Raw genomic sequence first — 15211 nt, 5'->3', positions numbered from 1 at the left:
CGTTCCCGTCTGATCCAGGATAAAAATATAACAACAAAAAGTGGGATAAGGTCAGAACACACGCTAAAGGACTAGAGGACATAAAGCAAAAGTCCTGAAAGCTGTAGTCCTGGTGTAGTCCTGGTGTAGTCCTGGTGTAGTCCTGGTGTAGTCCTGGTGTAGTCCTGGTGTAGTCCTGGTTTAGTCCTGGTTTAGTCCTAGGTCCATATAAAGGCTGCCATCGAGAGCGATGAGTTTTGGACTGTCTTGTTTATATCTAAAATATAATGTTAAAGACATAGGAGTTGGCAGGTTGTGGGTTAGATTCCTGTGCTGTTTTGGAGTTTACATATTATTCTTTTTGGGAGGCAGAGAGAGAAAGCATGAGAGAGGGATGGAGGGAGAGAGAGAATGAGAGAGGGGGGAGAGGCTGAAATCTAATCAATGGACCTGCGCTTCTGTTGCCAAAGTGCCATTTAAAAATCAACACATTTGTGGAGTTAAACATGACTGAAGGTGACTCTGCTGTTGTTGATGGGCTGTTATCGGATCATAAAACAGAGATGATGGAACAGCAGCCAAAACACTCTATCACTGTTAAAAATATACAAAAACATCTGCCTGGACTGCACGTTTTTAGTTGTTTCATAAAATAATCAGTTGAAAGTGAGTCTCGTTTGCCACATTTTGTTTTTGTTGACAAATGATTTTAATAAAGGGCCTGTACTTGATTCTTTTCTCATGTATTTTGTACATTTGAGGTCAGTCTTAAATAAGGTAAATAAGTCTTCTGTGTACTGTCTGCGTCTCATTATAAAGCATTTTATTGTACGATAATCAAGAAGTGCACAGTCACATGCACATCATTATCTTGGTGAATAATTAAGAAGCTCTGAATGCGTAAGGTAAATGAGGAATAACTTTGGACCTATGCAAACTGTTTCAAACGGGCTAGTTGGGTTTTTCATGTAAGAATCAGGTCAAGCACCTTTTGAAGATTACAGAGGCTTAGTTCATCTGTCTTTTCGCTTATAAAGACGCTACCTGTACTTCTCTACGTAAATAGTAGTTTTTATGCAGGACCCTAATTGTTTTAAAAGCGTTTTGACCCTTTTTAAGTCATTAATTGATGCGCAGGATTTTTTTTTGTCCAGAGACCCAGAACTTGATAATAGAGCTGGACCAAAGTTCATATTGAAGATAATAATTTGATTCAACATGTGTTCAAAGTGCATTGTGTCATTTTTTTGTTGGGGGTCTGTCATCTGCTTGTTTCTATGGATATGTCATTGCTCTGGAATGTTCCACAGTGACATTAAATTAGCCAGGCTGGCGCCACCTAGTGCCTCCACTCGATTTCATTTCTCTCCAATGCCTAGGTCAGGAATCAAAATAAACTAAACTGTTTGCAAGAACCCCGTAGTTGTAGACGGCGTACTGGCCAATCAGCTGTGAGCTGTGAAGCCATGACGTCAAACTCGTCGTGTCTGTCTCTGTCCTTTTTGTGGTACAAAACAATAGTAAACAAAGCGTCAAGATGGATGTAGACGAAGACAGACATTCTGTGTTGGCAACAATTCTCGAGATCGAAGATTTAAAGCCAGAACAAAGAGAATGTTTAATGAATTTTATCAAGGGGAAAGATGTTATTATCCTTCTTCCTATGGGATTTGGCGCATTACATACATCACGACCAAATAGCAGCAATTGGTTAAATAAAAAAAGAGCAAACTAATCCTTTTGCTGTGAGGGCAGACGGTTTTCACCAAGTGAAACCAACTGATGAATCAGGCTAACATTAAACAGCTGTATTTTATATATATGTAATTACAGCTGTTTTTTTTTTTTTTCAATCCCAAAATACATCAAAAAGTTATACAGTGCACCTTTTCAGTATAAGTTGTTTGAGTCGAAGTATTGCACAATTAAGAATGAGCTGTAAATGATTTTGTTTAGACACTGTTACTGTTCTTGTTTTTTTGTTTGTGTTCTCTCCACATGCAAATTTCCAGTTTACTCATTATGTGCACCTGATATTCAAATGTGTGTACCTTCATAGCAGTTATTATATCATATTTTTGGCTCGTGTCTAACTTCGTGTCAAGCTCTGTTATCCAGCGATTAAAGGAGCAGTGGTGTCATGATACAGAAATTTCAAGCTCAGTTTTATACAAGTCTATGTGCTCTTCTACTTGTTCTGATACAGATAACATCATTTTAAAGCTGTTTAGGAAAGGTTCACTTCTGTCCTGTCAATGCGACGTTTTATATTGATACCGGCTCAAATGAGTATCTACTCACAATACTAGTTTTAGTATCGATTCATATGTGATTTTCAATACTTTTGTCAATCCTAGCACCTTTAACTGAAAACATTCACTATGTAACATCTCAAGCCTATTCACACAGCAGTCTTTTTTCGACTAGTATCACCTCAGGAGCTCTGAGTTTAGGGGGAATTTTACAGTTTTTCACTAGCGATTTGCAAAATATCAAAATATTGTTATATCGTATTTAATGTACAGTATCGATATCGTGGGCTGTTGTATCGATATATCTACAAGAGTATTTTTTGGTATAGTTTACTAAATTATTTTGTGACAGCTACAGTTTTGTTGCTTGTTTAGTGGAAGGAAACTTGTTTATGTGACACATTTGATATTTTCACTGTTTTGATGATTAAAATGTTTGTGTTTCATATGAACTTTGCAAAAGAAGTGGTTTAACAAAGACTTTTAGTGTCGCAGCATTGTGTCATATCGAATTGGATGCGCACTGTATTTAGATATGTATCGTATTGTGGCCTATGTATCAAGGTACATATCATATCGGTAACTTCTTAATGATCCCCAGCCCTATTTTTGACATCTGTAAGGACACGGACGATTCGCACAGGACTAGAAACACAGATGATGCTCATAATTATTACAGGTTACCAAGGGGCCATATAAAACTAATTCTGTGCCAGTCCAATGAGGTTCATTTGGTCTTCCCATAATTCATGTTCTTCATGTTCTTTGGTGCTTTTTTCAGACAGTGTTTGTTTTCATACCTGTCAGTTTGGACTGTGGAAGCATGGAAATGTTATTGCTTTGTCTGGAATGTTTCACAGTATGGCATTAAATCTTTCTATATTCATGGAAACCAAACCTGACAAATTGCAAATCAGATCTGTGGAGAGGTGACCCTGCTCACAGTCAGAATGCCTGTTTTTGTTTTTTAGGTGTTTTTGAGCTCTAAAACCTCATGTTTTATTAAATGTCATACTGTAGAAAATACCAGGCAGAGCAATGACATAAAAACTAGAAAAGTTACACAATTTAAGTAACACTTAATACAAAATGTTCTGCTGTGGTGAAAGCAAGTGACCCAAATGGTGATGTAAGTTCAGTTCTTGCTCTGGCTTGTTTTAAAACTTAGCCCCGGCTCCTGTTTACGCGAGTGGAGCTCATTAAAGGCCAAACGTCACTCACGCATATCTGATCCTGTGTGGAACATATCTGAGTGACAGTTAAGACGTCCCTTTTATGCAAATGAGCCATGTGTTTATTAAGGAGAACCAGTGGAGCTTCTTTTAACTCTGCAGACGGTAAATGTGGCTACAGAAAGTAGTATTTTAGCAGCCCACTAGTTTCTATTGTACTTTTAGATTGACCCAGATAAAGGCAGAAATCTGGTGACTGAACACTTACATTAGAGACACTCATATGGGTTATGCCGATACCAATACTGTTTAGAATTCAGAGCAACCCATGACCAATAAGATCTGCTGATGTGCACATTTTTATTACTTTCCTCAAATTCTGTTCTAATTTACTGCAAAGTCCCCACAGCCAATTTATGTTATGCCACGTTTTATATCCACCTAGCATTTGTTCATTACAGGTGTTTCTGTTGCTCAAAAATTCCACAGTTCCTTCTGTGAACAGGGGCGACTCTCCACAGATCTGAACTGTAATGTAGCGTCGCGCTGTGACAAGCAGGTGATGGACCCTCAGCCAGAAATATTACACAGTACACCTTTAAAGGGTTCAAATAAAGGTTAAGGTTTATGCATAGACTTTAGACAGCAGGTTGGACAGAACTAAACATTTTAGACTGATCTTTGCACTTTTTATCTTTGGCTTCTAGTCAGAGAATATTATGATTTTTTTAGTTGATGACCAGTCAAACAGTTATTTCCATTATAAAGTGAGGCTTTTTAAGTGCTGTGTCGACCAAATTAAGGGTAAATTATGGTGACTGAGGGCCTCTAAATACAGAATATTTGCAAATAAAGTGAAATATTGGTGAATATCAGAAATGGAAGAATGCAGCTGTTTGTGTTTTGCAAAGGTTTTGTCTTTTGTGTTTACAGTGTAGAGTCCAGATGACAATGAGATGATCAAACTACAACTATGATTATCTGTTATATTTTACTATGGCTGCTTTCTGTTACATGCAACAGTTTGAGCACTTTTACCTATTCAAAAGATGGAATATTTAGTTAGACACTGTTAATCGCTATGGCAACTGGTCCTATTTTTTTTCACCATTCTGAGACCCATGGATATTCTAAACAACTTTTAACAATGATCAAAATTTGGTGTATAAAATATAATAACAACTAGTCATGATTCCATTCATGAAATTCATGATGCCTTATTTTGTCTAACTTTGTGGTTTTTTTTCAAAGACAAAAGGGTGCGTGTGTGTCACCTTCCTCACAGTCATCCGGTCACTGACGCATCACTGATCTCATCTGCTCACTTGTGGCTTTTTGTTTTGACTAGTTAGTCCTGACTTAGTCCTGACTTGATTAGTCCTGATTATTCAGATTCATTGTTGCAGCCTTTATGGTGACTACTTTGAGATAAACTGACTAAAAGACCAATATTCATAATAAACATTTTTATTATGAATGAGTAAAGATGACACCATTTGCTAATCCTGTAGTTTAGAGCTCTACAAACATGTTCTGAAATGTCTGTGTCAGATGCCCTCCCTGTGTCTCCATGGGGTCTTATTCTGTGCTAAAGCTGCTAACCCTGTAGTTTAGAGCTCTGCAAACATGTTCTGAAATGCATGGGGTTGTATTAAGTTTATCAGTCTGTTTTTCATTTTAAGTCTTATCCGAACCCTTATCTAAAAATCACAATTGTATCTGTAACTGCTTGAGACCTGTCTCCACTTCACTGTGAATGGAGCGCTCTATAAATATCCCTGTTGTTCGTACACAGCTCTCCTGACTCACCGCTCAGAGCAGGTACAGGGAGGAGGGGGAGGAAGGGAGGAGGGGGCCATATCCACCCAAAGAATAAAACTACACTTTTATATCATTTCAACCAACATAATGGGAGCATCTTTTAGCAGCCTTCAGATATTTTGTTCAAGTGTCTCTTCATGGAATTTCGTGGCTGAGGTTCAAGGTGGGTTGCGTGATGTAGCAATATTAGTAGGAGAAGTATTTTTTTCTCATTTTCAATTAAGTGTTATATTTTGAATAAAATAAAAAGAATTTTAATGTAAGAAATACAGACTCTTCCTGGTCAGCACCAAAAGCACTGTAACAAAAATCCCCCCACTTCAGCAAGAAAAATGTGCCCATGATAAATATGGAGGCCAGAATATATTGTTCCAGTAATTATCAGAGGTGTTAGATGAAAATGTATTCATTGATACATCGTGATACGTCATTGTTTGATTCTCACATCGATTCAAAAAGTGTTCACATTTTTTTTAAGGTAATTTTTAAGGTTTATTTAATGTTCTCATCATTTAAAAAAAATATTGTATTTCATCGAATTTTGTTCTCGTGCAGGTGTACTCGTCCATAATATTATCAGTAATTATTGATAAATCACAATGTATCTGCCTTTTAGTATTGGGATATATCAGTACTAGGGCTGGGTATCATTAAGAAGTTGCCGATACGATACATACCTCGATACATAGGCCACGATACGATACATATCTCGATACAGTGCACTTTCGTTTCGATATGATATATTTTAAATTGATTCGATATGGTTCAATAAAAAATAAAGTCTAAATCATGGCTGTGATGCTAAAAGTCTTTCTTAAACCACTTCTTGTGCAAAGTTCATATGAAACACAAACATTTTAATCATCAAAACAGTAAAAATATCAAATGTGACACATAAATGAGCTTCTTTTCACTCCACAAGCAACAAAACTGTAGCTCTGTAACAAAATAATTTAGTAAAACACACCTAAAAATACTCTTGGTGATATATCGATACAGTAGCCCACGATATCGATACTGTATCATCACATTAAACGATACGATATATCGATATTCCGATATTTTTGCACACCTCTAATCAATACCGATATATTGAATCGTGACATATCATATCGCCAGATTCATGGCAATGCCCGCCCCGAGTAATTATCATGATAGGTCTAATAATAAACAAATAATCTACTCTTACAGATTGATTCATATATTTTGGTCACAGGTATTTTCAGACATTCATCATATGACTTATCCCTTTGTCATAGCATCATCTAGAAACCAGTTCACATTCATAAACAAATAATCTACGCTTGCATCTTTTTTCCTTGCGTATTGTTTATTCTCATCCCTCTCTCTCTGTCTCTCTGTCTCCACAGCACTCGTCCGCTCACAGTAATGGGCGCACAGAGGGGGGCTCGCGCTCTTCCAGGGCGGGGGTCAGAACTCGCGGCTCAGACGATCCTCAGCCCCCTCACGTCGGAAACTACAGACTCCTCAAAACCATCGGGAAAGGAAACTTCGCCAAAGTCAAATTGGCCCGGCACATACTCACAGGCAGAGAGGTGAGAGCCACTAACCACGAGGCGCGCGGTTCAGCTCAATACTGTCAATACTGTCAGCACTGTCTCCTGTAATTCAACATGTAGTGAAGAGACTGGGTTGCCATCATAGACTGTGTGTATATAAACAGACATAACTCACCTGCTAGTTGTCATGTTTCAGATAGGAAGTTTTCATGGGTGCACTTCTGGCTAGGCCTGTAACGATAACAGATTTTGCTGACCGATTAATTAACCAAGAATTTATTGCGATAAACGATAATATTGACATTTTGAGACCAATTTCAGCTAATATAATGACCATGGAATAAAAATGCAAACACACCCTTTCAAAGATCAATAAACCTTACTTTCTAAAGACCATTTAACACCAGAACGGCAAGACAACCAAAAACAACAGGCCTAAATAAAACAGACTTGTTAACGTAGAATAGCCTAATGTAGTCTGGTTTACAGCGAGGACTTGTTAACAAAAAGGCACTTGAATAAACCATTGCTGAACCAAATACAACCAAAGCAATAAATAAAATGGATTATTAAGTCTCTGTAACAAAATCGTCCTTAAACGTGTGGTATATTGTGTCTCTCTGTGGCTGCTGCTGCGGCCTTGTCATTTTGGTCATTTAAATGTTCGTATGAACCCGCGACACAGGATGTTATTTCACTATCAAGGAGCCATTGTCCTGTCTGTATCGTGTTGGTGTCTTGTCTTTCAGTGGATTTCGGGCTCTCCCAGGGGCGGGGCTAGTTCTGTTACTCGGGTTTGGGTTTATGTCAGCTGGTGGGGTTTGAGACATTTCTTCTCGTCGCTTGCTGCATTAGACGCACGTGACTGTTGAGACCTGTTCCGCTCACCAGTGCTGATTCGGCATCGTGACTTCTTTTGGCACACGGCGATGAACTCTTTTGGTTCTGACGGCGGCGCTACCTTGTGTTGCAGCTTCATGTTCACTGCACAGACAGCGACGCTTTTTGCACTCAGACTATGCGCGCATCCACGTTGGTTCAATCGTCATTACACTTGTTAAACGAGAAGAGTCAGAGAGCGATAGAAACCTTCTAACATTCAGTCTCTTTGAGAGCGAGAGAGACGAGGAAAACAAACAAGCAAATAGAATTTATCGCCCCCGGAAAAGTTATCAAGCTTGTTAAACTTTATCGTACAATTAATTGATTTATTATTGTTACAGGCCTTCTTCTGGCTCCATCGACTGTGACTTTGAACATTGAAAAATTGTGGCCCCTCTCTCTGTAACTGCTGCTGTGAGCCTCGTCATTTTGATCTTAAAATCTCCTGGGGGTATTTTGTTAATAAATTCCTATTCTTAGTTTTGATCTCTGCTCCAAATTGACCCCTGTAACTGCTAGCCTCGTGAGCCATCCAGTTTGGACCTATTTAGTTTTCTGGTGCTAGTTTCTCTATTGGGTGTTGATCGTTTTGGACATCCCTCACACGGAGTTATTGTCAAAGCTACATTTTCAAATCTTAAGTGAGCAGGTTTGCAGAGCCCAGAGATCCTGTATGTTTCCTTTTCCAGCCCCTCAGCTTGTGTGTGTCCATGTTCTGACTGTCACACTGCTCTTCACAGGTGGCCATTAAGATCATAGACAAGACCCAGCTCAACCCCAACAGCCTTCAAAAGGTACTGTGAATACTACTATTACTGCTGCTTTTACTGCTGCTGCTGAATATGTTTGGAACTCCATATTTTTGGTTTGTGTTTTGTCTTTCTTTGCACCAGGACAGGGACTGAAAATGGCATTTAAGAGCCAGTGTCATTATCTGTGAATCTCTAATCATAAAGTGTGTTACCAACCCATATTATCCATCTGCTGTTTTGGTCCAGTCAAGATGTTTTAGCACAAAACTCCTAAAAGTCTTGAATGATACGATTCAGCGACTTATGCTGCTCTGGTGCTGGCCTTAGACCTGACCTTTAGTCATGGATTAGTCCCATCCTAGTCCTAGGCTTTTCCTGATGTACTCCTGGTGTAGTTTTGGTGTAGTCCTAGTCTAGTTCCGTCTTAGTTCTGGTTTAAATCCTGGCCTAGTCCTGGTCTAATTTATCTTAGTTCTGGTTTAAATCCTGTTGCAAGTCTTGGTCTAGTCTTGGTCTAGTCCTGGTCTGGTCTTGGTCTACTGGCTTAGTCCTGGCTTAGTCCTGGCTTAGTCCTGGCTTTAGTCCTGGCTTTAGTCCTGGCTTAGTCCTGGCTTAGTCCTGGCTTAGTCCTGGCTTAGTCCTGGCTTAGTCCTGGTCCATCCCTGGTCTACTCCTGGTTTAGTCCTGGTCTAGTTCTGGTCTAATTCTGTTTTAGCCCTGTCTTAGTCCTGGTTTAGCCCTGGTTTAGCCCTGGTTTAGCCCTGGTTTAGCCCTTGTTTAGTCCTGGCTTAGTCCTGGCTTAGTCCTGGCTTAGTCCTGGCTTAGTCCTGGTCCAGCCCTGGTCCACTTCTGGTCCACTCCTGGTCTAGTCCTGGTCTAGTCCTGATCTAGTCCTGGTTTAGTCCTGGTTTAATTCTGTTTTAGTCCTGGTTTAGTCCTGGCTTAGTCCTGGTCTACTCCTGGTCTACTCCTGGTGTACTCCTGGTCTACTCCTGTTGTACTCCTGGTCTACTCCTGGTCTACTCCTGGTCTACTCCTGGTCTACTCCTGGTCTACTCCTGGCTTAGTCCTGGCTTAGTCCTCTCCTGTCTTAGTCTGGTCTTAGTCCGGTTTTAGCCCCGGTCTAGCCCCGGTCTAGTCCCGGTCTAGTCCTGGTCCTGTGTGGAGATAGTGGTGTTTTCTGTGGTGTGACAGCGCTGGGCTCTTGTGAAATGACCCAGAGCAGGAAGTGCCTCAGCTCCTTTACCATGCTAATGTCCCATAGAGAATGAACGGAGCGTTGGTGGTTTCACTACAGTTTGAAGTCTGTGCTTTTGTTCAGCGCCTCCATCATTAACTCCGCACATGAGGCGGGTTTGATCTGGACCAGCTTCATTTCAGACACAATTTAAACAAAAAGAGCTCAACACTGGACTCACACTTCTGTTTGTGGAAGGGAAATTGACAAAAACATCAAATAAAAGCAGTCTAGGTAACATTTCTGATAATTGCTGTGTGTTTGCTTCTCTCAATGAAGATGTTGATGCTGTGCCTGGAATGTCCCACAGTATGACATTATCTCCATAGGGACAAGCAGATGGAGCCAGCGGGCACACGGGTCAGCTCTGTGGAGTGGCAGAATAAAACAGATGCTCTCTAGATACTTAAATTCCATTCTGTAGAACATTCCAGACAAAACAATAACATCTCCAATGAGTCAAGCACGCCACGAGAAAGATTCCACAATTAACCTTTAAATTTGTATCATTTTGTCCTAATGTTCTCGTCCTGTGTTTTTGTGTGGTGCCTTGACATGTTTGGGCTGCTCTGCTCCCTCAAAAGTGTCGATGTTGCCGTGATGTTTCTGGTGATCAGACTCTGTACAAACAGTCCAGTGTTGTGTATCTGACGCAGGTTGAAGTCTGTTTGGACACGTGTGTTTTTAAAGGACTCCAGGCTCTAACGTCACGTCGCTCACATCCTGTCAACACCACTCTTAATGTTTCTATCTTACGCAAAATGGATTCTTGTGAGTTTTGAGCCTTGTTAGAATGCTGATGAGGGCTGGTTTTCATTAAGAAGTTGCAGATACGATAAATACCTTGATACATAAGCCACGATACAACATGCTTTTTGATACAGTGCACTTGCGATTCGATACGATATATTTCAAATCGATTCTTTAAAGTTTAGTGAAAGACAAAGGCTAAATCATGGCTGTGATAATAAGTCCACGAAGTCTGTGCAAAGTTAAGATGATTAACACCCATTTTACTCAAAAGAAGTTGTCGATACGATACATACCTCGATCCATAGGCTACGATACGATACATACCTCAATACAGTGAGCTTACGATTCGATACGATTCAGTACGATTTATTTCACTCGATTCAATATGGTTCTGTGAAAAATAAAGGCTAAATTATGTCTGTGATACTAAAAATCTTTGTTAAATCACTTCATGTGCAAAGTTCATATGAAACACAAACATTTTAATCATCAAAACAGTGAAAATGTAAAAATGTCAAATATGTTACATAAACAAGTTTTCTTCCACTGAGCAAGCAACAAAACTATAGCACTGTAACAAAATAATGTAGTAAAATATATCAAAAATACTCTTGATGAGCTATCGATACAGCAACCCACGATATTGATACTGTATCATCAAATTAAATATAATATATGATATATTGATATTTCAATATTTTTGTACACTCCTAATACTTTATCAAAAAACCTACCCAGAGTTGTGTTTTGTTTCATTCACACATGTTTGAGTAACCCTGCATTATTTGTCTGTCTCTAAAGCTCTAAATGCTCTGTTCCACCTTATGATGTCATGCAGTAGTAGTTTTCAAATGAACGCTCCTTTTACCTTTAGTTCAGTAGATTGGCTATTCCAGGGCTGAAGTTATCCAAATGATTCTAGTGAAGGGGTGTGGAGTTTAAAAACACAATGGAGCACTTCCTATACCACATGTATTACCACATGACATCACAAGGTGGAACAGAGCATTTAGAGCTTTGGAGTGTTTTCAGTTTGAGAGAAGCCTAAATCTGCAGTTTGTGTGTGTTAAACATATGTGAATGAAACAAAACACAACTCCAGGTCTGTTTTTAATGAGGAAATTATAACTTAGGTGAGAAAATAGTGTAAGATGGGCTCTTTAACTTTCACCTCACCATCCCTTCATTTCCCACTCCTCTTTTCTCCCTCTCTCCTCTCTGTACTGATTCACCTCACTGTTTTTTAGTTATCGACAGGATTTTTAGCAGCTCTGGCCTCTGCTCCAAATCAGATTTTCCACCACAGCCATTGATCTTGTGTCCCTCCGAGCTCCTCTGGCACACACCAAAAACACCTCACCACACCAGCGCGGGCACAGCCACTGGAGAGGGCTTCAGTTAAAAGGTTTAGTGGAAAAATAGTAAGAATAAACAATCGCACAGTCATTCCTCCCTCAGAGACACTGGTTTATTTTAGGAAAGCCCAGTACACTTCTAACAGAGCCTCATTTGCATTAGAGTTTGATTGACAGATTAAAGGTGCCAACTTCGGTCACAAAGTCTAATATTAGAATTTTGACTGTTTTGGAAAAAGTAGAAGCTGCTGTGTAGTGTCCCTAATTGGACCAGACAGACATATTTTTGCCTGGATTCTAGAAAGAACTACAAATAAATGTGGAAATGAAAGTATTAAGGGATGACAGTGGCTCAGATGGTGGAGAGGACTTCTTATAATTGGAAGGTTGCCGGCTCCATCCCAGCTCCATAGAGTTGTTGTATGTTTGAACAAGACTTATGTAAATACAAATACATTATAGCTGTAGTTTTATTATTTTGCAAACATTTCCCCTAATTGTGATAGAATAACACTATAGAAATAGTTGTACTTACAAGAAAACTTTGACGAACATGACAACGTCTCTACTCAAGTACCTTTTAGTTCTTAAAGACGGGCTTTTTTACTTCTATGGAATATTAACATAGCATATTTAACTCACCATTTTATCTTTTTATTGTTTTGAAAAGGATGTATTTACCCCAAACAACATATTGACATGATTTATGAGGTTGAGTGCCCCCTCCCTTTGCTCCCCGTACTAAGTCACTCCCCCTTCGAAGCGCTATTACAACACAAACATCATGCATCTTGCGAATATTTGTTGTGTGGGAGAATGGGTTGTGGGCTGAGCCTTGTACAGAATCTTACATCTCACTGTACGGAGGGTTCGAATATAGATGTGAGAGATTGCTAATTACTCAGACATGCATGGAGGGCATCTAAAACCTCTTCAGGCATGTTTTTGTGCACATCCCCTTTTTAAAAACACTGCTCTTGTGTGTTTCCCTTCATGTTGAATACAGCGGGTGGTCACCTGTAAATCACACTTGTTCTTTTACCTTTTACTCTGCGCTCAGTCTCCAGTGACTCTCACACATTTGCACATATTTATCCTGGACCATTTCCTGTAATTATGAAACTCCACACCTCAGATTTAGTAAATTTCTTTTGGTGCAGTTTGTTCACAAAGGTGTGAAGCTGTGATCACACTTGGATCTGGACAATAACACACAAGTATGAGTCGTTCTATGGCAGAAGTTAGAGGCGATTATTCTTAGACTGGATCTCAGTAGTTGTATCACGACCAGTCTGTGGAAGTAAGTATAAAGTTGTAGTTGGACTAACGGTGCCCATGAGTCAGATGCAGGTTTACATGATGAGAGCAGCCGCTCGCCCTGCCCCTACCTGGCACCGCTGGTTGCCACCATGTCCCGCCGTGTCTGGAGTAAAGGGAAACGGCATGATCTGAGCGTAAATGTCCGCTCTGTTTTAAAGTCTGGAGTGCACCGGTCCACGCCGTGTTGGATTGTTGTGGCTGTCAGTCGGCTGTCAATCATCGCTCCAGAGCCCACCTCACACTTGCTCCCCTCATCCCGCCGGGCACTGCCCCGCACTTGCTCCCCCAAACCCGCCGGGCGCTGGAATTTTCAGATTTTGCTTATGGGCGGAGTTGAGCTTCGGGAGGGGGTTTAATGGCTTTTTAAGGGTGGGCAGTACTGTGATAAAATCAACTAGAACAAGACTACCTGTGTTAGTTTTTTTTTGTATCATCATATTCTCTATTTAATGCACGTGTCTGCTCAAACACAGGCACTTTGCTCCACCCATTTCCTCTACTGGTGAGCCTCTGTCATGCTCTGAGTGAGACTCATAGTCAAGTGTCAGCTTTCAGAAGACACTGATTTTGTTCTCCTTTAAAGATACTTGAATACTTGAAAGTTTACAGGAATCATGATAAAACCAAAATTATGACCTGACAAAGCAATTTGATATGTTTTTGCCACATCCTCCTCCTCCTCTTCACATTCAGAATTACTTCTGGATGGCAGTTTGAACATCTTCATGTCCAAACCATTGTCCTGATGACCAGATGAAAAGGAAAAGGTTTTGAGGCCTGTTTAACGCTAAACCAGGGTGGAAAAAAATAAGGGGCATTTTGTTATTTGGAATTATCCACCTTTATGATTTGTAAGCAGTGATTTGATTGTGATAATGACAGTCCACATTGATGTTTGTTGAGTGTCTGTGGCTGTTCAAATGGGTCACAGTTCCAGGCCGGTGATAAACATTACGAGGTAGTTGTGTTTTAAAACATCACAGCGCTGCACTGCTGGATGAAGTCATGACAAACTAAAAGCTCATAGATTTTTACAATGGTGCTGCCTGGACATCGGCCCTAATAAAATGTGACAGAACACTACACAGTGCGGCCATCCAGTGTCCCGTCGGCTGCCATTTTTATGATTACAAATGCACTGCAGTCAAACCTTTGGACACACTTTTCCATTTATCCTTTTTCCTTTATTTCCATCATTATTTCCATTGTAGATTCTCACTGAAGGTATCAAAATGGAATACGGAATGTAGTATGCAAAAAATAAACTCAAAATTCAAAAACAGCCTTTAAATCCACTTCTACTTTGTTTCTACAGCACATTTTATAAACAAAGCAGTTTCCAAAGTGCTGAGCAGAAATCATAAACTGAAGATAAACAAAAGGTTTAACTGCTAAAAATAAGACCAGTATAAAATAAATTAAAAGCAAAACCATAAAATCATAAAATAGCAATAAAAAACCAAAAAATAAATAATATAACCACACAACTCCTTTACCTTTTGCTTTAATCAGTACTTTTGCATTCGTGGTTTGTTCTTTCTTTTTTGGCTGTGGAGTGAAAACCATTTCAGGAGACTTCAGACAGACATCATGAAGCTCATTAAGAGAAAGCCAAGGGTTTACCGCAGTGTTGACAAACCAAAGGGTCTGGAGAGAGTGTGAGGACTTGAAAATAAAATATACAAAATATTGAGTTATTATTTCAGTGTATTTTTTTCTTTGCCACATAATTCTATAAATCTTGTGTCATATATTTGCTGTCTTATGTGTGTATCTAAAATGTAAAAGTCGAGATTAGATCCATGAGAAGGAGACAAGACGACATTTTGACATCATTTGTAATAAGTAGCATTTCACAATTTTGGCTTCACTTTTTAAATTTATTTTATGTAATACTTTAGCGAGCCATTGTAGTACTGAATGTTTTTGGAACTACAGCCTCTCAAATTGTGTAACTCACCAGCTCTTACCAAGCCAAAGATAAATTCAGTGGGAAAGAATCTCACGAGATAATTTTTCTCACGTGTGCACGGTCTTGTGGCAGTTTTGTCTCGCGAGATCTTGTTGCACGAGATCTTGCCCCATCCCTGCTGGTCCTGTGTGTTTTAAAACCTGCTCTGAACTTTCACATCTTCACACACGAGACAGCCTCCATCAAACCTCGTACG

At 39.6% G+C, this 15211-nt stretch overlaps 1 protein-coding gene across 19 annotated transcripts in view; it reads left to right on the top strand.

The window, feature by feature from the left end:
- Positions 1-15211, top strand: part of mark3a (MAP/microtubule affinity-regulating kinase 3a) — a 76585-nt gene that overhangs the window by 11967 nt on the left and 49407 nt on the right. For all 19 annotated transcript variants that reach the window (XM_020917329.2, XM_055162221.1, XM_020917323.2 and 16 more), the window contains 2 exons: positions 6595-6780; positions 8367-8420. In XM_020917329.2, the coding sequence (XP_020772988.1) occupies positions 6595-6780; positions 8367-8420 (240 nt within the window). The remainder of the gene's footprint in view (positions 1-6594; positions 6781-8366; positions 8421-15211) is intronic.

Source organism: Boleophthalmus pectinirostris, unplaced genomic scaffold (genome assembly GCF_026225935.1).
Source record: "Boleophthalmus pectinirostris isolate CB_2022bp ecotype Guang Dong unplaced genomic scaffold, ASM2622593v1 HiC_scaffold_10, whole genome shotgun sequence".
NCBI lineage: Eukaryota > Metazoa > Chordata > Actinopteri > Gobiiformes > Gobiidae > Boleophthalmus > Boleophthalmus pectinirostris.
Note: the sequence above shows the minus strand (reverse complement) of the source record. Positions and strands in the feature narration are given on the sequence as shown.